The sequence below is a fragment of the Chrysemys picta genome, chromosome 3, assembly GCF_011386835.1.
Source record: "Chrysemys picta bellii isolate R12L10 chromosome 3, ASM1138683v2, whole genome shotgun sequence".
Taxonomy (NCBI): Eukaryota; Metazoa; Chordata; order Testudines; family Emydidae; genus Chrysemys; species Chrysemys picta.
Window position 1 is genome coordinate 66,933,836 of NC_088793.1, and position 27,268 is coordinate 66,961,103.

At 43.3% G+C, this 27,268-nt stretch overlaps 1 protein-coding gene across 30 annotated transcripts in view; it reads right to left on the bottom strand.

Annotated features, from left to right (window-relative positions):
• Positions 1 to 27,268, bottom strand: part of SNAP91 (synaptosome associated protein 91) — a 146,604-nt gene that overhangs the window by 89,309 nt on the left and 30,027 nt on the right. For all 30 annotated transcript variants that reach the window (XM_065588117.1, XM_065588143.1, XM_065588113.1 and 27 more), the window contains exons 3-4: positions 11,764 to 11,906; positions 9,947 to 10,022 (exon numbers count right to left, since the gene is read on the bottom strand). In XM_065588117.1, coding sequence (XP_065444189.1) covers positions 9,947 to 10,022; positions 11,764 to 11,906 — 219 coding nt within the window. The remainder of the gene's footprint in view (positions 1 to 9,946; positions 10,023 to 11,763; positions 11,907 to 27,268) is intronic.

Here is a 27,268-nt window from a genome sequence, read left to right on the forward strand (position 1 = left end):
GCTGGCCTTAAATAAGAGTTAAAGTTTTAAACTGCAGTGTGTCCTTTTCCTTCCCTCCTCCCCCACCCATCCCGGGCTCCCTTGGCAATTATCCCCCTAGTTGTGTGATGAATTAATAAAGAATGCATGAATGTGAAGTAACAATGACTTTATTGCCTCTGCAAGTGGTGCTCAAAGGGGGAGAGGAGGGTGGGGGTTTTGGTGTACAGGGAAGTAGAGTGAACCGGGTGGGGTAGGTGGGTTCATCAAGGAGAAACAAAACAGAAGTCTCACACCGTAGCCTGGCCAGTCACAAAACTAGTTTTCAAAGCTTCTGTGATGCGCACCGCTCCCTGCTGTGCTCTTCTACTCACCCTGGTGTCTGGCTGCGCGTAATCAGCGGCCAGGCGATGTGCCTCAACCTCCCACCCCGCCATAAATGTCTCCCCCTTACTCTCAGATATTGTGGAGCGCATAGCAAGTGGCAATAACAATGGGGATATTCTTTTCGCTGAGGTCTGAGCGAGTCAGTAAGCTGCGCCAGCGCGCTTTAAAACGTCCAAATGCACATTCCACCACCATTCGGCACTTGCTCAGCCTGTAGTTGAACAGGTCCGGACTACTGTCCAGGCTGCCTGTGTATGGCTTCATGAGCCATGGCATTAAGGGTAGGCTAGGTCCCCAAGGATCACGATAGGCATTTCAACATCCCCAACGGTTATTTTCTGGTCCGGGAAGAAAGTCCCTTCCTCCAGCTTTCGAAACAGACCAGAGTTCCTGAAGACGCGAGCATCATGTACCTTTCCCGGCCATCCCACGTTGATGTTGGTGAAACGTCCCTTGTGATCCACCAGGGCTTGCAGCAGCATTGAAAAGTATCCCTTGTGGTTTATGTACTCAGTGGCTTGGTGCTCCGGTGCCAAGATAGGGATATGGGTTCCATCTACCACCCCACCACAGTTTGGGAATCCCATTTCAGCAAAGCCATCCACTATGGCCTGCATGTTTCCTAGAGTCACTACCTTTGATATCACCAGGTCTTTCATTGCCCTGGCAACTTTGATCACAGCAGCCCCCACAGTAGATTTGCCCACTCCAAATTGATTCCCGACTGACCGGTAGCTGTCTGGCGTTGCAAGCTTCCACAGGGCTATTGCCACTTGCTTCTCAACTGTGAGGGCTGCTCTCATCCTGGTATTCTGGTGCTTCAGGGCAGGGGAAAGCAAGTCAAAGTTCCATGAAAGTGCCCTTACGCATGCGAAAGTCTCGCAGCCACTGGGAATCGTCCCACACCTGCAGTCCCACCAGTCTGTGCTTGTTTCCCGGGCCCAGAATCGGCGTTCCACGGCATGAACCTGCCCCAGTAACACCATGATTTCCACATTGCTGGGGCCTGTACTTTGTGAGAGGTCTATGTCCATATCAATTTCCTCATCACTCTCGTCGCCGCGCTGCAATCGCCCCCTCGGCTGGTCCTGGTTTTGCTTTGGCATGTCCTAGCTCTGCATATACTCCAGGACAAGGCGCGTGGTGTTCATAGTGCTCATAATTGCCACGGTGATCTGAGTGGGCTCCATGATCCCAGTGCTATGACATCTGGTCTGAAAAAAGGCGCGAAACTAGTATCCGACGGATGGAGGGAGGGAGGGGCGAGTGACGACATGGCGTACAGGTACAGGGAATTAAAATCAACAAAGGTGGCTGTGCATCAGGGAGAAACACAACTGTCACACAGAATGCCCCCCCCCCCAAAGATTGAACTCAAAACCCTGGGTTTAGCAGGCCGTTGATTTCACGGAGGGAGGGGGAAGCAAATGAATACAGAACAAATCTATTTTTTACATCTTAAGCTGGCAGACGATGGTGCAGCAGGACTGATAGCCTTCGGCATCTTCTGGGTGCTTGGCAGAAAATACTGGGCGCTTGGCAGAAAATAGCATACTACGACTGATAGCCATCATTGTCGAGACTGCCCAGGTGCCCATGATTGACAGCCACTGCAGTACGATGACGACGGATACCAGTCGTAATATACCATCTTCTACCAAAAGGCAAGGGGCTGCTGTTGTGTGCAATGCATCCCCATGTCTGCCAGCCCTACGTCTGCCAGCACCCAGATCGCCGATGAAGGCTACCAGTCATACTGCACCGTCTACTGCCAAAAGGCAATTAGCTGCTGCTGTGTAGCAATGCAGTACCACGTCTGCCGGCACCCAGAGGATATATGGTGACTGTGAACTGAGCTGAGTGGGCTCCATGCTTGGCGTGGTATGTTGTCTGCACAGGTAACCCAGGTAAAAAGGCGCGAATCGATAGTCTGCCATTGCTCTGACGGAGGGGGAGGTGCCTGACGACATGTACCCAGAACCCCCCACGACACTGTTTTGTATCATTCAGGCATTGGGAATCTCAACCCAGCATTCCAATGGGCGGCGGAGACTGTGGGAACTGTGGGATAGTGCAACGCTCCGGAAGTCGATGCTAGCCTCGGTACTGTGGACGCGGTCCGCTGACTTCATGTACTTAGAGCATTTTATGTGGGAACACACACAATCGGCTGTATACAACCGATTTCTATAAAACCGGCTTCTATAAATTCGACCTAATTTCGTAGTGTAGACCTACCCTTAGCTCATGGATTCTTTCAGCTTGAGCTTCCAGCTGATGTCCTATTCAGCTTTGTCTGTTCTTCTCATTGTTCCATCAGCATAGGAGAGACAGTCACCCAATAGGACCTGTGCCGAAGAACAGTTGCCATTGAAAAATTCTCACCAATGACAGGGCTCTTCAGAAAACAGTTTCTGGACTGCTATGATTGTCCCTTCCTTGCCAGACTTAGGTTATGTCCTCAAGGTATTGATGCCAGACTTCTTGACTGGAATGAAGAAACTATGGGTCCCATCAGGATCAAGTGCACCTCTCACAAATTGCTCTATTTGTTCTTCTACAGAATCTGCTATTTTAAGTAGAAACTCTTGTACATCTGATGTTACATGCTGTCCAATAAATAATGTTGACAGGAACCTCTAGATGTGATTCAGGGTCAAATGGGTTTGCAATATTGCTGATGACATGGTTAGTAAAAGCTGTAACATGCTCTCCATACCTCTTCAGTTTAGCGGCAAGGACTTGTTTGTTGACTCTGTCCTCACTACTTCTTGTTCTTATAGCTTTTTCATATTCAAGTTGTGTTATGAGAGAGTCCACCTGACAAGGGCTAGTTTCTTTCTGGTCAGTCCTACAGTCCCACTCCGCCCTCTGAGCCTTTGACAGTTGTTCCCATGTCACTCCAAATTCCACTGAAAGATCCAGGAACCTGATGCATATAAAATTCCACACCACACATTCAAAGGCATTGTACTTCTTCAGGGATATCAAGAATTAGACTGATATTTACCTGACATAGTTGGGCCAGTTTGCAGTAAAGAAATATTGAAGCATGGCATGGCATGGCGTGGCGTGTGTGTGTGAAGTTTCCAATAACCATCTTGCTCTACTTGGACATTTAAAAGTATGACTTGGAGAAAATGATTCCACAATTGAACATAGAAGACCGGGCATACCATGACCACCCTCCCTGAAATTCCTCCAATAGCAGCATACACAGAGTTATAGCATCATCGAGCTCTTTAATAGACAGGTTGCAAGAACTGAAACACGTTCCGAGTGTCAGCCAACATTTGCCAAAATGCTGGAGCTACATGAGTATCTCCTCCCTGCTCACATCATTTAACAATGAATAAAAAAAAGTTTCAGATCACCCAGAGTTTCAAATGCTAGAATCAAGCTATGTAGAGAATGGCTGAATTGCTTACCAGCAAGTATTTGATCTGCAATACAAGCTGCATACACATCAGAATCAATAAGAAAGTCTAGCAATTTGGGACTCTTCCTAGTTCAGTTTTTGCAATACTAGTGAGGAACCACCATTTTTTCCACATGCTAAACAGCTCCATTATGGGGTGGCGGGGGAACTTTCCCATGCAAAGCCAATAAAAAAATAATTTTAAATACATTGCCATTTGGTAGCTTAGACCAATATTAACATTAAGGTGTTGAAATCATTTAAACAGTAAAAATTAGTCAGCCACATTACAGTGTTTTTGGAACTTGCAAAAAGTGACATTTTGGGTACCGTTGTTTTACCTAGCTTGCAGGCTTATGGCAGTACTTAACAGCTCCACATCATACCTCAACTAAATGTATATAAAATAAGCTTTCAAATGATGTGATGTGGGTATGTGTAGGATGGATACATTCAACTCCAAATATATGGCCCTTTCTGGAGAATTGCCACATGCCTAATACTAAGATCTAACAGGAGATGAAGTGTCCTACCCCAATCAGTCAATGGGCAAGAGTAGGTCATCCATCAGTGAACTTAATATGTTTATTTCATATCTTGGCCTGAAACTTCACTGGTTGGACAGATGTAGTTCAAGACTGAGAATTTTGCAAAAAGCAATTACTTTTCAATTAGTTAGGAAAGGAAGATTGATACCAGGTGATAATTTGCTGCTTGTGAAGGTCCTTGTGTATTGGGAGAACTATTGCATAGCTTTAAAGGTGGAGTTAGTTCATGCTGCCTTACAGCAAAACCTATGTTAAGAGGGAACTCAAGTGATCCCAGCTGTCTTAGTAACCCCAAGGTTATGGATCATGTTACATTAAATTGCTCCAATTTCCAATGGAGCTTCAAGTATATACAGTGTTCGCAAATTAGCCAAAGACTAGAAAAAGAAGGAAAATTTATGGTACTGCAATCCGTTTATAGTTTCTTTGGTCTGAAGAGGTCACCACAGATTCAGATTGTCTACTCCATTAGATAATTTACATGTTGTGAAGAAATATCCATGCTAGCTTCCTGGTTATTACGATCATAAATCAGGGTTGACGACAATGCTACTCTAACAATTTCTGCTAACTGCAATTTATTGATTGCAAGTGACAGTGGAGGAAAAATCCAGCTAGCAACTGAGATACCTCTTGCCATTCTAACCAACCCATACCCTTCCCCTTCTGAATTCCTGCACTGGATACTGAATATTTCTCCTGACACCACCACCATTTTCAAATTAATATTCAAGGCAGTGTTTGTGTTCACCAAATTGTTCATGTAGATGAAAGATATCCACCTTCAAGAACTTGCACCACCACTCCCCTCCCCCCCCCCCCACACACACAGTTTGATTCTTTGAATTCTGCTGCACACACCACCTCTTCCAGCAACTAGAAGCAGAGTCCATAAAACTAAATAGCAAAGTTTTCAGCAAAAGTGTCCAGAAGTATTTTTGTCACGTCCTAGCAGGACCGGCTCTAGGCACCAGCAAAGAAAGCATATGCTTGGGGCGACAATTCCAGGGGCAGCATTTTTTTTTGCTTGGGTGGCATTCCGGCCACCCTTTTTTTTTTTGGCTTGGGCAGTTGCGCTCTTAGAGCTTGGGCCGGCAAATTTTTTGCTTGGGACAGCAAAAAACCTAGAGCCGGCCCTGTGTCCCGGCCATGACAGTCTGAGCCGTGGTACACAGAAAAGTTAGTTTTTACAGCTATGGAAAGCACATCACCCCCTTCCCAAAAGCAAGTGCTGTGTTCATGCTGACTAACGACCACTTGGGCATCCAACATTTAGTGTTCATACCCAAGAACAAATTCCCACATGCAGAATTGAAAATAAAAAGGAAGGGTCTTTACTCTCAATATGGCAGAGATGAGACAAAACTGTGTGCGTAGGATAGCTCAATTAAAGGAGTAACACTAAAACAGTAACAATAGGGAAAAAATTCTAATATTATGCTCAGTTATTTTGTTGTCTAGACCTTATCTCTGGGTTTTCCTGTTCTCCTCTGTACTGGGTAGATGTCTGCACTTTGGACTTTGTCCTTTTAACTCTTTAGGCTGGGCCTCCTCCTGCAGATCTGGTTCCAGCTTGGAGGGGAGAAACTTGGGAGTCTACTGTAGTCCCTGGGCCAATGCTTCTCTTTGGTCCAAGTCTTCTTGGGTCCAAAGGCCTACTGTAAATAATACCACCAACTTCAAGGCCGATATTCATAAAAGTTTGCTTTCTTCTAAAGAACTGGCTTAATATAAATTACTGTTAAGAATGTGGGAGATAGAGGTGCACACAATCTATACAAGACCTATTACTGTCATGTGGTCTGTAACATAGGTGCAGAGAGTTAACTCAGGTCCTATGTGATTTTGCTGCCCAGCCGGAAGGCAGACAATGGACTAACTCAGTCACTTATACTTTAAACAAGTGTCAATTTCTTTGAAGCCTACTTCCACCAGTGTGAATCAGGACTCTGGTTGGAGGTGGAAGGTCCCAGCTTGAGGCCTCAGGGGCACTTCAGGTGGAAAAATTAAAGAGCTTGAGAGGGAGTCAGAAGGAGTCAGCGACTCCTCAACATATGCTGCCCCTTCACTCCTGGATGTGGCAGCAATAGGGAGGTAAGTTAGATCTACCTAAGCAGTTAGGTAAGACAATATGCAAGTTAGGATTGCCAACTGTCTAATCACACAAACCCAAATACCTTTGCCGTGCCCCACCCCTCCTGAGGTCTCACCCTTTCTCTGAGGTCCCCCCACCCTCACCAGGCTGGGGCAAGGGGTTGGGGTGCGGGAGGGGATACAAGCTATGGGTTGGGGGGTTTGGAGTGTGGGAGGGGGCTCCGGGCTGAGCCTGGGGCAGGGTGCAAACTCTGGGGGGGGGGGGGGGGAGAGTTTTGGTGCTGGAGGGGACTCAGGGCTGGGGGAGGGAGTTGGGTTGCGGGGTGCAGGCTCCCGGAGAGAGCTCAGGGCTGGGGCAACAGATTGGGGTGTGGGAGGAGGTGCTGGCTCCGGCTAGACGGCCCTTACCTCAGGCAGCTCTCTGTCGGCAGTGCAGTGGGGCGAAGTCCCCTGCCTGCCCTAGCCCTGCGCGCTCCCAGAAGCGGCTGGCACATCCTTGCTGCCCCAGGGGAGGAGGGGCGGGCGGCGCAGGTGTGTCTGCATGCTGCCCGTGGCCAGAGTGCTGACTCCACAGCTCCCATTGGCTGGGAACTGTGGCCAATGGCGCTGCAGGGTGGAACCTGCCTTAGTTCTGCTGTGCCACCGACTAGGAGCCACCCTAGGTAAGCGAGGACAAGGGGCTCCGTGCACTGCCCCCTCTGCATGCTGCTCCTAGAAGCAGCCAGCACATCCCTGCAGCCCCTGGGGGGACAGGGGGCACTGCATGCTGCCCCTGCCTGCAGGCATCGCTCCCGTAGCTCCTACTGGCTGCAGTTACCGGCCAGTGGAAGCTATTGAGTTGGCGCTCAGGGACATGCTGGTCGCTTCCGGGAGCGGAGTGGCATGGGGCCAGGGCAGGCAAGGAGACTACCGGACGTTTGGCAGCCTAAAAATCTCCCAGTTTGGCTTCTGTAGCCTCCAGGAGATCGAGCCCGATTCTGGGAGACTCCCAGCAAAACTGGGAAGGTTAGCAACCCTAATGCAAATAGGCTTTGTTGTTGTTGTAACCCCTTCTCTGTTCATTATGTTTGTTTAAAATAAAGGATGGACTCAAAGAAACTATTTTGAGTCACAGCATTTACCAATTGATCACAAGTCCCAAAGGGAAGTCTATAGTCTGGCCCAGTGAAGTCATGGCAGGGAGGGGGGGGGGAGGGGGGAGAGAGGGAAAAAAGCAAGAGAGACAGAAATGACACGACACTGACTCCTACACTGGCATGTGGGCAGCCATCAACTCTGGACAGATCTCTGACCGTACAAAAGATCTCACTGGTACACATCAGTGAAGCACAAAACAGCAAAGGTTTGCTCTTAACTGAAAGATGGATTTTGCAAGTATTTGATATTGCACTACTGTAACACTTTGAAGTATAGGGTTCTACTCCAATATGGTACATTATATTTCTCTACTAGATTGCCAGTTTTTATTTCAATCTAACATTAGAACAAGGACTGGCCTCACTGGAAATGGAAGATTGTGTAAAACTGGCAAGAGCATCAGTTGCAAAATGGGGAGGGGCATGCAAAGAATCATTACTCCAGACTGCTCATCCTATATACAAAAGCGATGCCTCAAGCCTATCCAAAGACATGCTTGCAAAGGACAGCCAGGCAAAGAGAGGGCTTTGGTTGCTCCTCAGTTTTGATTTTCTAATTTTCATTTGGTGAGAGGTGATTAAGAGTTACAGCTCAACAACTGAAGATTCCATCCTCACTGAGCATGCTCCAGCCTCTCTGTTCTTAGTGCTGACCAGGCTGTCCAAGTACCATCCCCACAGAGCGACTTGGAAAGCCAGACTCCAAGGCTATAGGAGCTGGACTTTCCCTGAAACTGATGCCCCCAGCTGAACACTAGAACTGAGAGCTAGTCGCCTGTATGGTGCTTACCTCTGTGCTATCAATGACCCCCTTGTGATTGTCTATGCAGCTCCAAACTGTCCTGGCCTTCTTCTGTTGCTAAATCTCCATGCTTATCAGGTATAATTAGCATCCCTCATCACCCATAAATCTTTCCACATTTCCCTCTAAGGTACAGAAACTAGGTTTTGGATTTTCTCCAAGCTGAACATCTATTTTCTGCCTGTATTTCCATCTTCAGTAGTATTTACCTCTCCTTCCGATTCAATATCAACTGCTAGTTTCATTAATGATTTTGAAGTAGCAGGTTTAATATCTTTACTAAGATCAGGCCCATCACTTCAGTGTACCCTGGACAGCTCCCCAAACTTTATATATTACCCTATGATTATGGGTCTCATTTACCACAACATACAGTTTATAAATGTTAAAGTTTAAGATACCTCTAAACAAGGAGGACAAGAATAGTGGCGGGGGGGAGAGGGAAGGGAGGGACAGAAGGTGTCAACATAGAAAGCAGAATTACTCCAAACCAGGCATCAGCAGGAATTCAAACACATGGAGCTTAACCATTTAAATATGTTCTTCTCTAGTTTTATTCCTTGCACTATGTGTGAACCTATAACAAAACTCAAAATACTAAAAAAAATTTCTTTATGGAGGTGTCCTTTTTGGTAACAGCTGAAACATCTTTTTGATGCTAGCAACCACTCCAGCATTCCTGTTTCCTGCACAAACTCCTAAAGCCATTCATATAATTCTTTAATAGCTTCCTGCTATTAAAAAAAAGGAGGGAATTTATTCCACCCACAGAAAACTTTTAGGTTAAAAATAGCAATACATTAAGGAAGCCCCACTACAAAGTTCAGCAATCACTGTAGAATTACAGTTCAACCACTTTCTCAAGGCAACTTGCCATTCCCTCCCGCACACCTGATTGGCCCCTCTGTCCTCCTCAACTGCCTCTTGCCCACCAAGTGACTTTTCACTTCCTTGGTGTGTAACAATAAGAAAACAAAAGCCTATTCTGAAAGATACAGAACATCTCCCACAGTATTCCACAATAAGTGATGGAGTCCTCCTTATTAAGAGGATTTAAGACTGAATGAGAAAAGACACATTAGGGAACAATTTCTCATTTAGAGTACTTCCCAGGATGGATAACATATAAAAAAAATTTATATAACCAGTTGCCACTTTCATCTCTAACTTCCATTACACCCAGTCATAATAAAGAGATTAGTAGGATAAGATATGCTGCCTTATTCCCATTTGAAAGGTTCTGTTTTGAATTATGACGTATGGGAGCTTCAATTATTCCCCCTTCCCCCAAAATGAAAATTTTAAGTTCTGCAGAAACCGGCCGGCCGGGAAGTTTAGAATAATGCCCCATCTCACTTAGCCTTATGGCTTCATTACATTTACAAAGTGTTGTACTTGTAAAGAAAGTGTAAATTTGTCAAATGAAATACATTTTAGAATAGATTATCCCCATTTTGGCTTCATCTGCTCCCTAATTCATAGCTTTCAATGAGTCTCTACTAATATAGGTTAGCAAGGCCTATGACATATTAGCAGGATCTTATTGCTGAAGTTTAATACAGACAGAAGAACACATTCTTACCATGTGAACCACTTTTGTCCAAAAAATTGCTGAGATTGAATAGCGTGTTTCTAGATGCCAAATACTGAATAAATCTCTGCAAGACACAAAAATGAAAGTCAATTTCCTCTCCCTTACCTCTTCATTCCAGTTCAGATCTGCAAGCAGGTAGAAATTAGAGTTGATCATATGTACATATAAAGGGAAGATTCAGCTGATCTCCTGCTAACTGACCTGAGCCACTCTGACTCAAGTGGATATAGATGGTCAAAGCCACGAAGCCTGGATCCAGATTAGAACTTCCTCAAAACTTGGGAACATGGAGGGAGTTAGAACCTATGTATTTGGCTTGAGGCTTTGATTGTTCTCCTCAGCAGTTTTAATAGCACTCAAAATGAAACTTAGGCTAATCTACTGTCCTGCTCTTCCTCTAACTGGCTGACACAAAAAGGTAGAAGACAGTTAAGGAGCAACAAGATCTATTAGTTTGCAAGAGGGAAGAACAGAGAATAATGCTGTTAAACTGATTATTTGTATTACAGTAGCACCTGGGAGCCCCGGCTGAGATCAGGGTCCTATTGTATTAGGCATTGCATATATACGGAGCGCTTCATTTACAGAAAATGACAGCAAAAATGGGGAAAGCACATTAGTAACCAATAGGGTGACCAGATGTCCCGATTTTATAGGGACAGTCCCAATTTTTGGGTCTTTCTTAAAATAGGCTCCTATTAACCCCCCACCCTATCCTGATTTTTCACACTTGCTGTCTGGACACCCTAGTAACCAACTACAAAAATCTGGTGTGACAGACAAACGGAGTTGGACTAGGAATTGTGATGCAGCTACATAGAGACAAGTGCATGGCGCATGCACGTGCACGCACACAGTGGCAAACTAGAGAGGAATTCTTTCCACATGCAAAGTACAATTGTAAAGAGGCTGAATTCGCTCTATGAAGTTTTAAATTTAAAGAGCCACCGATTAGAGAGAAACTATCTAAAGTCAACACAAAAACAAGGATTAGGAAAATATGATCTGAGAGATGCTATTAAATTTGCATACAGTGGAGAAAGGATAATCATTTGTATAGCAGACATTCACTAGGACAATGGTCTAAAGAGCTGTGGCTATATAATGAATAAAAATGAAATGGGTAACGCTTTGTTAGTACACCTCTACCCAAATATAATGCGACCTGATAGAACACGAATTTGGATACAACGCGGTAAAGCAGCACTCCAGTGGATCAAAGCAAGTTCAATATAACGAGGTAAGATTTTTTGGCTCCCGAGGACAATGTTATATTGAGGTAGAGATGTATAAAATTCAAGTTTTTAGGCAAAACAGAACATATTAACAGAGGTCAGACAAACCTAAAAATCAGAGAACCAGTCACAGGAGGCATGAAAAAGTGAGAATTCCACAACATTTAGAGTTTTTCCCCCCCTACCTATTTTTTCCCCTTAAGACGTTCTCAGTCATTATGGTCATAAACAAGCATATTGGAAAGTTACAACTTAAAAATTAGAAACTAAAGTTAAAGTTACACAGAATTAAGATGAGGCAGAAGTTAAAGCCTGAATGATTACCTGATCTATTATGTTGACAAGTTACAATTGCTGGAAGGAAAGCCTAACTGCTAGTTCTGTACTGGCTCTCAACATCTCCAGCTTCAAATTAAGTTTGGAAAGTAGCAGCTGACAAGTGTAGTCCTTTGTTTTCATGAAACATTGAATGATCAAAACAATTTAAAAAGGTATTTTAAAATTTTCCAATGACCTATCCAGGAATTTCTTCAGGGTAAACACGGTCTTATGAGAATTCCATTTGCTTACCTCATTGCCATGAACCATTAGATGATGTGTTGTAACTAAGGCTTTGAACACCACCACCCAGCTACTATTTGTTGCTCGCTCAAAGAGAGTATCAGCCATTTGAGGAATATTAACATTGGTCTCATTGGTTGCCTGGATCAAGTCTATTAAAGAAAAAAAAGAAAACTGTTACAATAAGTACAGAAAAGACAAATCAACAGCATCTGGTAGACTAGACTAGAGTAGAGTAAGTTTCACTGAGACTGATAAATGACAGGTAATATACTGAAACACAAGAGTACAAAGACATTTACCATAGTATCTATCCTCAAGGCTGAGAGTGTTCTGGCCATCCCAACCCAACATAACAAGGGCTATCAAAGAAGTTATACCAATTCAATTCGAAGTTATCAAAAGCTACTTTGGAGTTAAAGACAAGTTTTGGTCTTACGTGAAGTAGGTGAGAGGATAACCAACAGTAGTTGGTTATCTAGTAATGCAGGCTCTAAGGATAAGTCTACACTGCAAGTAACCTGTAGCAGGCCCCATACCAGCTGACTTGCAAGGCTCAGGCTAAGGGGTTCTTTAATTGCGTTGTAGGTGTTCAGGCTCAGGCTGGTAGCAAAGTGACAGAGCCCAAGGTCCTGCCTGAGCCTGAATGTCTAAACCACAATTAGCCAGAATCCTGTGAGCCTGAGTCAGCTAGCACGGGCCAGCCGTGGGTGTCTAACTGCAGTGTAGCCCAACCCTAAGAGGCATGCCAGCATGCCTTTGCAGATCTCACCAGAATACCAAGGGTGGATCAGCCAGGACAATATTTTAGGTCACATTCTCTGTAATAGACTTCCGGGTGCAACCCAATAATGCCATGTCACCTGAGATTCATAAATGAGCCCATGGACTCTGCTTACGTAGGCCAAAGAAAGCTTGATATTGTTATTGAAGAATTTAACTTTTATTTTCAACAGAGGAGTTTCTAGTTCTTGTTGTAAAGCTATCCTTCAAAAATGTTAACTGCTGCAGTGACATCTTCCAGTGTCTCCATAGCCTTTGACAGCAAAAAGAGTGATTTTATGTAAGCCAGTTTCTTAAACTTATAAAAGCTTTGACCAGCAGATGCATACATTGAGTTAATTATGGGTGCAAACCAAACCCTCAAAACCCAGAGGCTTTGGGATGGAGTCGGGGGGGGGGGAGGGAGAGGGGAAGGAGTAAAATATATAGGTCTGGGGAAGAGAAGAAGGAAAAAACACTATGGTTGTGGGATTCTATATCAGATACCCTAAAAGCCAGAAACCCAGATACCAGATTTAGAGCCTGGTCCAAGGAGAGCATGTACAAGGAATTCAAGCACTCTTCCCAGCCACAAGAGATAGGATATGTTTATTTTCCACTAGAGCATTACTGGTAAACCCAACCCTCCCCAGATCCACCTGTTTCATTAAGGCAGATATCTGGCAATGTTTTGCAATCTTAAATGAAAAAGATTACAAAAATTCAACCAACCAGTCTCAGAAATAGGATTCAGAGTAGCAGCCGTGTTAGTCTGTATCCGCAAAAAGAAGAACAGGAGTACTTGTGGCACCTTTAGAGACTAACAAATTTATTAGAGCATAAGCTTTCGTGGACTACAGCCCACTTCCGAAGAAGTGGGCTGTAGTCCACGAAAGCTTATGCTCTAATAAATTTGTTAGTCTCTAAAGGTGCCACAAGTACTCCTGTTCTTCTTTTTGCAGAAATAGGATTGGCACTACAGCCATAATAAGAACACAAATGGGACAGAGTCAATTCTAAAATACCCTCCATCAGTAGATCCTTGCCTTGGATGCAGCTGATGGCTATAACAGCAGTCTTTGGCTGATTGGGTCAGTAGATCCAAAAAACTAAACCTTCGAACACCAGAAGCAGGACCAGGAAAACATGTACTGAAGCAACATGACCAAAAATTCAATGTTGTCAGTTATTTTGAATTTGGAAGCAACACTTGTGCCCATGCAGAGGTCCACTGGCCTGAGTCAAAAGTCACAGCACTTAAAGAGTTCAAGCATGCAGATCTTAGGCTTGGTCTACACTAAACCCCCAAATCGAAGTAAGGTACGCAACTTCAGCTACGTGAATAACGTAGCTGAAGTCGACGTACCTTACTTCGAACTTACCGCGGTCCACACCCGGCAGGCAGGCTCCCCCGTCGACTCCGCGTACTCCTCGCGGCGAGCAGGATTACCGGAGTCGACGGGGAGCACTTCTGAGTTCGATTTATCGCGTCCAGACAAGACGCGATAAATCGAACCCAGAAGTTCGATTGCCTGCCGCCGAACCAGCGCGGTAAGTATAGACAAGCCCTCTATGGACCTAAGTTTAGTCATAACTAGTGACAGCAAAAGGGATGATAGAGCAGAATACAAGAGTTGACAGATCATGATTACTTACGTTTATGTATACAAAAAAAAAAAAACTAGAAACATTAAAGAGATTTTGATTTATTACTCTAGATGGCAACACACCACTGTTTAGAAAACCAGGTATGTAAGGTTCTTTCTTCTTCGAGATGCATCCAAGCATTCTAAATGTTAACTGTTCTAACTGTGAGCCCAGCACTTTTTGACCCATAATCCAGGACCCTGCTACCCTCTACAGAAGAATCAGCTTACAGCAGAAGTGAAGACATACTCCCATCTTCTCTCAGAACTGTGTCAGTGTGGGTAATAAGAGTTGTAGCTGCTCTACACCTCAAGATCAGACCCAATATCCTGCAGCTATTCCTCACCCACAATTTACGAGGAGCACCAATACATTGCATCAATGATTGGAGTAGTTCAGTCTTCATACCCATTAAATCCCAATGACGTTTGATTAGCTGACATGGCTATTTAGGTCACATCACAGTTTATTTCTAAAGCGATGCATACTGAAGGTCATTAGTACTGTGTTAAAAGAACACAGCATTCCAAAATTTAGACTGCTACTGAATCTAGTTCTGCATGGCACACAGTTTTGTAACTTACAGAAGTGTTCTTCCAGAAGAGAGACGTTTGTGAAGTTAGCATAACCACTAAAAAGCACACTTACATGTTCATAAATATATATACACACACTACTGTACCTGATGTAATACAGGCAGTGCTTAATTGTAATGAAAGAGGTGCTGGGTCTCAAGCAATTTTTTTTTTACAGTCATAACGGATGTGGCAAGCCTAAAGGTGCCAGGGCTCAGCCCCGGCACAAATTAAGAACATAGGAAGTGAGAGACTTTTGAAAGTCAGTAAAATACAGAAGGCCAATTCCGCAGTGATTTAAGCACAAATGTGGGCCCTGGATTATACCAGCCTTCCCTGGTTGATACTGGAATTATGAAAATCAAAGATGTTTGAACCTGAATGTTACCCTAAATTTAAGTGGATTTGTTAAAGGAAATCTAGGACCCAAATTCAGAGGAGGGTTTATCATCTTTTAAGAAATACAGTACACAAGAGTCATCTGGAAGAAGGCATCCAAAGCAAATGGAACCACCAAAAAATAGCCTATAAATATGTTTATGAATAATATGCTCATATAAGTCACTAGGAGAAGGAAACCGAAATAACCTATAGCTCAGCCATTACCAGAACATCTGCATCGTGTTTCCTTTGGAGGTAAAACAGTTGTAAACAAGAACTGGGAAGTGTGAAACTAGATGTATATGGTGTGATAAATACTCCTATCCTGCTGCTCTTGCCCGAAGAGCATCTTTAAGTACAGGCTTAAAATATCTTTTAAGAGGACAATAATGATTTTAAACACTTTTCTAAATTTAAGTATATTAAAATGTGGTGTTTTAGTATCACCTCTTTAAACTGATCTTTATTAAAAGTGGTGCTCCTAAAGGGCAAAATACACACTAGTAATTACATAATACTGCAGCATCAGTGATACAGCCCAATTAGCCTCAGGAAAACCTCCACAAAGATGCTGCCATTTCATCCACTCCTACACATTACACCAAGGCAGCGTGGCAGCATTTTATGCTCTGAGAAAGCTTTAATAAATACTTTCCACTTGATTTTTTGCTGTTCAATCAGCTTGACATTTGTCTATTCACAACACTATGGTAATGTATTAAGGGTGGAGTTTATTCACTTAGTGAAAACCCTAAAAGCAAAAAAGTCGGGAGCAGCATAGTTTACACACTGCCAAATTCAGCTAATTTTTCTATCAGCCTAACACACTTCTGATCATCCTTATGCATAAAGCATAGCAAGCAAACACTTGGTAGCCGGTGCCACATGCAAGGTCTGCAACTCAGAACAAGCCCTACTGCAGCAGTGAAACTGAAAAGCATGAGGGCTGGGGAAAAAAAATAGGGAAACAGTTCAGGACCTGATCCTTCCCTTTCATCCCCACAAATCATAAAGCAAGGCATCGGAGTCCGTGCAACAGTTATCAGGATGAAGAGAAGAGAAACCATGTAAAATATTGACATCATGTAAGTTTGTAAACACCTAGAAATAAAAGCCTATGCAAGTAACCCAGAGAATAATAAACTATTTTTATTTAAGAATGATATGGTGCCATGAGACAGATGGCACCAAAGGGAAGGTGGCTAAAGGCAATTGTTTTTGCCTGTCAGATTTTCCAATTCCTGTGTTTACTCCTCAGTATGTACATTTTAATCTGAAACTCCCTTCAGGTGAGGGGAATGAAAGACAGAAGCATTCAGCTGACTCAGCAGCACTCTAGAGTTTGTCCTACATGACATCTTTCATCTGCTGAAAGGGCAAAGCCAAGTAGAGTAATAAGGCTAAGTTTTTAATTGAATGTATGAAATCTCAGTGGTTTAATGCACATAAAATAAGAAATTGAGCCTTGGACAAGAAAGGGACCTGAAGTAGTACAAGAATGCAAGTAAACTGTTAAAGAGTCAACACTAGAGAAAAATTTTATAACTCATCAAGAACCAATACAGATGGGACTAAAAAGAAGCCTGCCATTTGGGAGCAGTTGAATATGATCAAGGCAGAAAGACAGCCTTATTGGGGTCTGGAAGTATCTATATGGGGAAGATATTTCTGACATATGAACCCTCTAATCTAGTGGACAAAAGGAAGATCAATGACTGGAAACTTGAAGATTGATAAATTCAAACCAGAAATAAGGTGAAAATTAAGTCAGGATAATTAGCTATTGCTTACCTAGGGATGTGGCAGTGCTCCATCACATGAAGTCTTTATATTAAGATTAGATTATTTAAGACTATATGGTCTAGCTCAGGGGTCGGCAACCTACGGCACGCGAGCCGATTTTGAATGGCACGCAGCTGCCTGCCGTGGTCCCGACCCCCAGCCCCCCCGCCCACCGCTCTCCCCTGCAGGGGCAGGAGGCAGAAGCTTAGTCTTGCAGCAGCCAAGCTCCCCCCCTCCCGCAGCCATGGTGCAGTCTGCTTTCCTGCCCCTCCTCCTCTCCTTCCCTGCGCCGGCCCTTGCAAAGGAAGAAGTGGCAGCGTTCTCGCAGCTCCGCAAAAGCCCCGAGGCCCCGCTCTCCCGGCCGGAGCAGCCCCGCGGCCCCTTGCTAAAGCCGACCCTGGGTAAAGGAGGTAGAGAAGAGGTAGGTACGGGGCCTTGGGGAAGGGGGTTGAACAGGACATATCCCTTCCAGCCCCCTGCCGTGAGCCGCTCAGGGCAGAGGGCTGGGAGCACCCCCATGAGCCGAGCACCCCAGCCCTCTGCCCTGAACCCCCACACCCCTCCAGCCCTCTGCCCTGACCTCTGAAGCCCCCCACACCCACGCTTTTGGGGGTGTGGGGGGCTTCAGAGGTCAGGCCCCACTCAGGCCGCTGCCGGCCTAGGTGAACAGAACGCCAGGCTGGCAGCGAGCTAAGCAGGCTGGTGGCGTAAGATCAGCATTTTAAATTTAATTTTAAATGAAGCTTCTTAAATATTTTGAAAACCTTGTTTACTTTACATACAACAATAGTTTAGTTATATAATATATAGACTTATAGAGACCTTCTAAAAAACATTAAAATGTGTTGCTGGCACGCGAAACCTTAAATTAGCGTGAATAAATGAAGACTTGGCACACCGCTTCTGAAAGGTTGCCTACCCCTGGTCTAGCTCAACCAGGGGTTATGGACTTGATACTGAAGTCACTAAGAGAAGTTCTATTGCATGCTTTATGTGGGTCAGACTAGAAAGGGGGCAGCAACCTTACAGAAGTGGTGTGACGAGTCTTTATTTATTCACTCTAATTTAAGGTTTCGCATGCCAGTAATACATTTTAACGTTGTTAGAAGGCCTCTTTCTATAAGTCTATAATATATAACTAAACTATTGTTGTATGTAAAGTAAATAAGGTTTTTAAAAATGTTTAAGAAGCTTCATTTAAAATTAAAATGCAGAGCCCCCCGGACTGGTGGCCAGGACCCGGGCAGTGTGAGTGTCGCTGGAAAAAAAAAAAAAAAAAAAAAAAAAAAAAATCAACTCGCATGCTGCCTTTGGCGCACATGCCATAGGTTGCCTACCCCTGGACTAGATGATCGTAACAGTCCTTCCTAGCCTTCAAGCCTACAAAAGAAGTCTAGCTAGAAGGATTTTTAAAGTGAAACCTAAAATGCAAGATGAAAAAGATGTCAGAATGAGTTGGTATGCTTTACCTCCTAGAGAGAAACTGAGTTGCTGTATTTCTGTCAAGTTATTGTTTGGATGGTTTTGACCCTGAGTTAAAAGATGAAGTTACAATATTCAAGATTAGACATGACTAAGTTTCAGCAAAGGCACAGTCAATATCTACAGAATGCGAAGACTACCACCATTTCACATGAACTAACTACATAGTACACGTTATAGCATCTAATAGTTTCAATATTGTGTTAACTGTGCTCTCATTCCACCTTCTATGCCACTTTTTTTTTTAATAGGTATTGTTTCTCCCCATTTGCCAGTTTTCAGCTCCATTATCACTAACCATCTTATTCACAAGAGAACTACCATATTTCTATTTTCAGTCTTGCCAACATATTTATACTTGGCACAGCCCTTATCCCTTGCATGGCAACTAGACTCTCTAACTCACAACTACGTTACAAAAAAAGGATTTTTTGGGGGGGGGGGGGGAGTGATTTGTTCCAGATGTGTGGCTTTATCCAATGCTTGCTGATATCCCTAAACAAGGAGGCAGTGCTGACCTATTTTGGCTGGGCTTAAAAGCTAGTGACTAGTGAACACTGAAGCAGCAAACAGCTAGTAGCCAGCAATGGAGTTTCTATGGAAAATATTTCTCTCCTGGTGTAGGGACTAAGAAGAAGAGATGATAGCTATTGAGGCAGCACTAGATGTGACCTAAGGAAGAGAGGAGACAAATAAGATGATTGAATGCAGAAGCTAATGGGATGTACATCATCCTTCAGTGGTCTCTGATGGAAGCACTTTATGCATGAAGTGTTGCACTATAGAGCTCATGGCAGAGAAGATTTGAAGATCAGAGATGCATCTGGAAAGGATGATGGAATTCAGATGGGGACTTGAAGTATAATGCAGGAAAGGACGTGATACAGACAACTCAACGTTTGCAGACAACTGATGAACAAAAGGACCTGAATAGCTGACTGCCAGAAGAATGGCATGGAAGAATGTGACCACAAACACAAGGCAGAGGAAGAGACTGGCTAGTGGAAGTGAAACAGTTGAGTAACAGGTTTGCTGCAATCGGAAATGAAGAGAAACAGGCATAAGATAGGGGTGGTAAGGAAGTAAAGAAGAGAGCCACTACCTGCAGAAGACAGGTAGAGACAATGAGACAGCAGCCTAAGGAAAAATGAAGAACAGGGGACTGCGAGAGAGAACAAAAAGAATTTCATATCAACACTGGAAAGAGACAGGTCTATGTGATCAGGGACTCCATACCAAGAGGAATCAACAGGCCTCTCACCAGAACAGCTCTAGAGAAAAGAAGAGCATGCCATCTGCCAGGAGCAAGGATACAAGATGTGGACATGAAATTGAAAAGGATCCTGATGGCAGTGGAGAAAGTCCTCTGTAATGCATATCAGCAGGGCCGGTTCCAGGCACCAGCACAGCAAGCAGGTGCTTGGGGCAGCCAACGGAAAGGGGCGGCATGTCCGGCTCTTCGGCGGCGGGTCCCTCTCAGAGGGAAGGGCCTGCTGCAGAAAAATGAAGCAGCAGCGATAGAGCTGCCACCGATCATGGCTTTTTTGGGGGGGCAGGGGGCACGCTTGGGGCAGCAAAAATGCTGGAGCTGGCTCTGTGTATCAGGAAGAAAATACTGCTAGATTCCCACTGGAATGGATCACAGATGACTGAGCTTGGATGGGTAAGATGTTTAAAGAAGTGGAAGCTCAGGTCATCTTCAGTCCAATACTTCTAGTCCCCTGAGAAGGATGGTGAAAGTGTAACAAGATAATGAAGATCAACAGATGGTTCAAGGATTGGTGCTATGAGGAAGGTTTTTTTTTTTTTTTGGGGGGGGGGGGGGGGGAGGGGATGATTGACTACCGGGAGGCATTTACAAAAAGAATACTCTTCTTGAGTGATGAATTTCACTTGAATACCCAGGGTATTAACATTTTGGGATCAAGGCTAGCACACTCAATAAGGGTTTTAAACTAGGAGATGAGAGAGAGTCAATCTTCATGCTTGGTTTCAATACAGGAGGAAAATCAGCTACACGAAGAAATAAGGGATTAAGGAACACCAGAAGGTAAGAGCATGGACAGCAAGGAGAAAGTACAAACATAACTGGAGTAGCAGTCAGGTATACGTTATAGTTAGTGAAAAGACTATACCTAATCCTGCTAGAAAACTGGGTTAAGTTCAAGGAAAACAACTTAAATGCTTGTATACAAATACAGGCAGTTTGATAATAAGATGGAGAAACTTGAACTACAGGAGGTCAAACCAGATATTATAGGGATTACAGACACATGGTGTAATAGCACTCATGACTGGAATACAGATATTCAAGAGTATGTGCTGTACAGGAGAAACAGAAAAAGGTAAAGTGTTGGGATAGTGTTGTACATCATTGATGTAGTAAACTATAAAGAAATAAGTGACTGTTCCATTCACAAAAAGTTTGTGTCAAAATCACTTTGGGGAAGGATTGTAAGAGAAATTCTATAGGAACAGTGTTCGGGATCTGCTATAGACTCGCAGGGTCAGAAACAGATATGGATAGAGATCTCTAATACTAGAGAGAAACACTACTGGGAATTGTGACATAATGGGAGACTAAATGCTACATTTGTAGAGCCCAATTATTCCTGGATGTGATGGTTCAGAGACTATTTGGTGAAGAAAACTGTCTAAGAAGGAATGCAATTTTAGACTTGGTTTTAATAAGTAGGTGAGGACATCAGAAGTCCTGGTCATAGGAAATAACCTTGGATTGCATGACCATAAATTGGTTGAATTAAATTAAAAACAGAAGGTTAATCAAAACCGGGATGTCGTCAACTAAGATTTTTTTTTTTTAAATAAAAAAAAAGAAAAAAGGCTGATTAAGGGAAATCAAGTGAATTAGTTCTAGTCAAACTGGAGGTTTGGAATTTCTTTAAATTAACTATGCAAGTATCTACAATTTTGATCCTAAACAAAGCAGGGGAGGGGAGAGGGGAAATGTATGGGGAAAAGGCTTCAATACCAGTTGGATGAATAACTATTCCTAACCTTTTTTTTAGGTGAACAGAGATCCTACAGGGAATTGAAAAAGGGATTGCTCAAAGAAAGCTATATCTTGGAGGTTAGGAAATGTAGGAATAAGAATCACAATTGCTAAAAGTCAAACTGAATTAGCTCTTGCTAAGGAAATTAAAATAAGAGGTTTTTAAATTGTATAAAAAAAAAGAAAGAAAGAATAAGATTGGATCACTCTGCAGTGTGAACAGGAAGGAGATTCAAGGTAATTTGGGGCCATACCTAGATTAAGTAAATTCTTCACCTATTTCCCTCCCTCCTTATCCTTCCCCCTCTCCCCCAAAAGGATGATAATATGGAACATGGGCATGAAAGCAGAGAAGAGCTACTAGAATGCGCAAGGGAATGGAGAGCTTATCTTGTGTGAGGAGGACGGATGAACTTGGCTTGTTAATGTCACAAAAAGAAGGCTGAGAAGGGATAGGATTACCTCCCTGATGTACAGAGAGCAATCATCACGTAGGGTGAAGAGCTAATAAAAGCTCAAGGACAATGTTGGCACGAGAACAAATAGAGTATAAACATGCTATGACCAAATTAGAAGGTTTAGGAGAGTGAGGTTATGGAACAGCCTCCCAATAAAAGTTGAGGGGGCAAACAACTTAATTAGTCTTAAGGAGGTAGACAAGTTTTATAAGTGCAATTGTATGACAAGGTTGCTTATGATGGTGGTATGCCTTTTGGTTTATGTTTTATGCTCCTAAAGCTTATGTTTCAGGACTTCAGCAGGTGTCAGGAAAGGATTCTCCCAACCCGCCACCCCCCATTCCTCCTGCATCCCACCAATGTATTCTCAGGGTTTTTGGTCTCCTTCCTCCAAAACATCTCAGATGTCCTCTGTATTAATGCCTCTAGTTGTGGCCTGGAATATTATACAGAAGTTCTGGAAAACCTTGAAGACAGGAATGACAGAAACTGGATTACATTCTATACTATAGAGTGGAAGATCATTCACTTAGGATCTAATAAGAATTTCTGTTACAAGCTTGGAGGGGGAGGGGGGAATCATTAGTTGCAAGTGACAGAAGAGGAGACAGGCCTGGGTGCGTAAACTGATCATAAGATGACTGAACCACTAATGGAATATAGCTGTGAAAAAGGCAAATATTATCGGAGACTGAATCAGGCAAGGCATTTCTAATGCCATTGTACAAGGCACTGGTAAGATTTCATTTGGAATACTGTGTATAGTTACGGTCAACTATGTTCAAGAAAGATCTATTCAAACGTGCTCACATGCTCAGGATCTAGCTGATCACCATATACAGGGCCAGGAAGGAATTTCCCCGCCAGATCAGATTGGCAGTGACCTGGGGTATTTTTCCATCTTCCTCTGCAGCATGGAGTGGGGTTGTTTGCCAGGATTATCTGGATCTCGTCAACTCCCTGCCATTGCAGGGACTGGAGGCACAGGTGCACCAAGGTGGTGCACCTTGATCCCTCCTATTCTCTGCCTGGGGCACAGAACTCTAGTCTCCTGTAGGCTGTTATACTGGGTTTAATTTTGGCTATTGTATTTAGTGTGAAGATGCTGGGTTATGTTGGTGGCCCACAGTATATAGAAGGTCAGGTTAGATGGCCTAGTGGTCCCTTCTAGCCTTAAACTCAGAGTAATTCAAGCTTGCATACCAGCATGAGTGAAGTCGTCATTTGTAACAAAACATTGAACCTCTTTAGTTAAAATGAGATTTTTAAAAGCCACCAAGAACTCAACCTTCCTGTATTAGACGCAGAATTGGCAGAGGCACCTATACTTGAAGATGCCTAACTTTCCATTTTAAGATCCTATTTTCTGTTGCTTCCCGGAGCCAAAATGTCAACCATTCAGGCTGATTTTCCATGCCTGGTGTCCAACTTAGTTTGAGATTTGGCTTTTTTTGTTAAGAACATTTCCGCTAAACAATTCATCCGTTTCCTACAAGGTTTGGTAAAAATTAGGGCTGTCAAGCGATTAAAAAAAATTAATCATGATTAATTGTGCAATTAATCACAGTTAAATAATAAAATACCATTTATTTAAATATTTGAGGTTTTCTACACTTTCAAATATACTGATTTCTATTACAATACAGAATTGTGTACAGTATTCACTTTATATTTTATTACAAATATTTGAACTGTAAACATGATAAATAGTATTTTTCAATTCCATTAATAAAAGTACTGTAGTGCAATCTTTGTAATGAAAGTTGAACTTACAAATGTATAATTATGTACAAAAAATAACTGCATTCAAAAACAAAACAATGTAAAACTTTAGAACTTATAAGTCCACTCAGTCCTACTCCAGCCACTCACTCAGACAAACAAGTTTGGTTACAATTTGTAGTAGATAATGCTGCGCACGTCTTGTATACAATGTCACCTGAAAGTGAGAAAAGGCATTCGCATGGCACTGTTGTAGCTGGCATTGAAAGATATTGGTGTGTCAGATGCGCTAAAGATTCATATGTCCCTTCATACTTCAACCACCATTCCAGAAGACATGATAAAGAGATTGCACTACAGTACTTGTATGAGGTGAACTGAAAAACACTATTTTTTCATCATTTTTACAATGCAAATATTTGTAATCAAAAATATAAAGTGAATACTGTACACTTTGTATTCTGTGTTTTAATAGAAATCAATATATTTGAAAGTGTAGAAAACATCAAAAATATTAAACAATAGAATACCATTTATTTAAACAGTGCGATTAATCATGATTAATTTTTTTAATTGCAGTTCATTTTTTTTTTAATTAATCGCGGGAGTTAACTGGGATTAATCGACAGCCCTAGTAAAAACAGATCTTTCCTAATGCTGAAAAATTCTTACAATGTTTTGTTGAAAAGCTCTAGTGTGTCCATGTTCTAGACTACAGCCTTGAAAAAGTTGGCAAGGGGTCCCCTAGGGACTGAGAGGTAACTTTTGCTGCATGGTGAAAATCCACCAAAATTTGACCAAGTTAGAAGACTGGGGGGGAGGGGTCCCGCCAACAGTTGCATGTTAGATATAGACTTGTTAAAGATTCTCTGAAGATTCCATCTTCACTGAGGATGCGGCAGCACCAGGCTGCATGGGTTGAGCAGAACTTTCCCTGCAATTGCTCCTCTGGGCTGTTAGGATTGCCAACCCTGCAGGATTGGCCTGGAGTCTCCAGGAATTAAAGATTAATCTTTTAATTAAAAGATTGTCATGTGATGAAATCTCCAGGAATACATTCAACCAAAATTGGCAACCCTAGCTGTTGTGGTGCCAGGCTCTAGAACTGAAAGCAGCCAGATTTCTCTCCTGAAATCTCAATGCTCCTCCTCCTAACACCCAGGCAGAGTGAAGGGGGGAGGGGGGGGGAAAAGACCACAAAAAAAAAAAAAAATCCAACAGCCAACAAACCTGTAATTCCTGAGACTGAGTCCCAACATATCTTGTTTGCCTGCTCTGAAACAATACCATTTGGGGAAAGGAAGGACGAAAACACAAACCCAAGTCTTTAAAAATCAGCTTAATCTAACCTGGGACCACATACATTAAATGCTGTAATGTCAGGACATCCGTACTGGGAAGATGTAAGGTGGCTCAGGTGCCTTAGCTTAATGCATTTGGATTAATTTTGAGAGTAACTTTAGCTGAATTTCCACCAATTTGCATTGCTTGATTTTGAGAGGATTACAAAACCCTGTAAAAAGTCTTTTTAACCTTAGTTTATAGATACTCTGAACCTTAAACCCCTCACTAAGATGGCGTTTTCTGGGAATATATGATGTAACTGCTTCAAATGTACTATTAAATGTCTATGAATGGGGGAAAAACAGACAGACCTTACAGTTGTCCTTGGCTTTCAAGGTAGATATACTACACAAAAACAGTGCCTATGACAGACACAGGGTCTCCAAGTCCTAGCCTGGATGAGAATTTATAGAAACAATGGCTGCTTATTACACTTTAGTAATAATTGTGGGCCTAGCCAAGCTGTTAATCTGGAAGCCCCTCAATACCAATCAGCAGAGAGCACAGCATAACATAACTCACATCAGGTCTGTCACACTCATTGCCCCCAACACACTGTCATATTCATTTAAAAAGGAGTGTCTCATAATATATCATTTGCAAACTAACAACATGCTGGTGGCTACTATCAAAGAAACATATGTACCAATGCTGAATGTGAAATTATGGATACTTTACTTCCCAATATGTTTTTGAGTCTAAACAAAGGAGGCAAAAATAGGTTCCCCCCTCCCCTTGACAACAGAATATATATTTGCTTGTCTGACCAGCATGATTGCAGGCAGAGGACAATGCAAGTATATTTACATCCAAGGGACATGGCCATCAAGCTAGCAAATGGGGGAGATAACCACTTAATCACTATGGGGAATGAAGTCTGCATCCCCAGGAAGCCTTCCTGGCTCTTGAAACAGAGACAGTGAAGTTTGGGGTATTATAAAGGGGAGCAAAGAGACATTCATCTCCTTAGGAAACAAAGAAACCAGCACTTAGATCGGGGTAGGCAACCTGCAGCACAGGAGCTGATTTTCAGTGGCACTCACACTGCCCGGGTCCTGGCCACTGGTCCGGGGGACTCTGCATTTTAAATTTAATTTTAAATGAAGCTTCTTAAACATTTTAAAAAACCTTATTTACTTTACATACAATAGTTTAGTTATATATGATAGACTTATAGAAAAAGACCTTCTAAAAATGTTTAAAATGTATTTCTGGCACGCGAAACCTTAAATCCGAATGAATAAATGAAGACTCGGCACACCACTGCTGAAAGGTTGCCGCCCCTGACTTAGATTCTGTGAGGGTTGGATCCTGGCTGGAATAGTCAGTTGTGCTGGAGAACACTAATGACTTGGGGTAAGAAACTGCATTAGGCAAAGCTATGTCTTGCTAGAATTATGTTTTAGACACCAAAAAGTGTTTTTTGCTTTGTGTGTAATGCTTTCATATCTTTCAAGCAACAGTGAAATCACTTAAATCTATGTTTATTAAACAACACAGTCTTAGTTTTATTACAAGCCACCTCACTGCTGCATATTAAAGTAGCGCATATAACCCAGGAATGGGCAAACTTTTTGGCCCGAGGGCCACATCTGGGTATGGAAATTGTATGGCGGACCATGAATGCTCATGAAATTGGGGGGGTGGGCTGAGGGCTCTGGCTGGGGGGGGGTGGGCCTGAGGGATTCAGAGGGCGGGAGGGGGATCAGGGCTGGGGCTGGGGCAAGGGCTCCCCCCCCCCAAGGGTGCCAGCTCCAGGTGCCGCTTACCTCAAGTGGCTCCCAGAAGCAGCAGTATGTCCCCCCTCTGGCAGCCAGGCAGCTCTGCGCGCTGCCCCTGTAGCTCCCATTGGCTGTGGTTCCCAGCCAATGGGAGCTGCAGGGGCGTGCTTGGGGCAGGGGCAGCATGCAGAGCCCCCGGCTGCTCCTATGTGTAGGAGCTGGAGAGGGAACATGCTCCACGCAGCTCCTGGAAGCAGCAGCGGGCAAGCCCCCGACCTCGCTCCCTGCCTGGTGCGCTGGAGCGGGGTAAGCCCTGGACCCAGTCTCTGGCAGGAGCTTGAGGACCAGATTAAAATGTCTGGAGGGTGGGATGCAACCCCCAGGCTGTAGTTTACTCACCCCTGCTCTATACGCAGCTTAGTCAAGGATACCCTAGACCATTATAAAAATGAAATCATGATAACAAAAAGCATGAACTAAAATTTCCAAAACAATAAATATGTAACTATGGGGGGGGGGGGAGAAAAAGAGAAGAAACCACTACCACATGCACTCTACATTTGAGAGAGCAGAGAGTCATTAAATGACTATCACAATATTATGCATAAGGAGCAGTGGTAAGGTTGT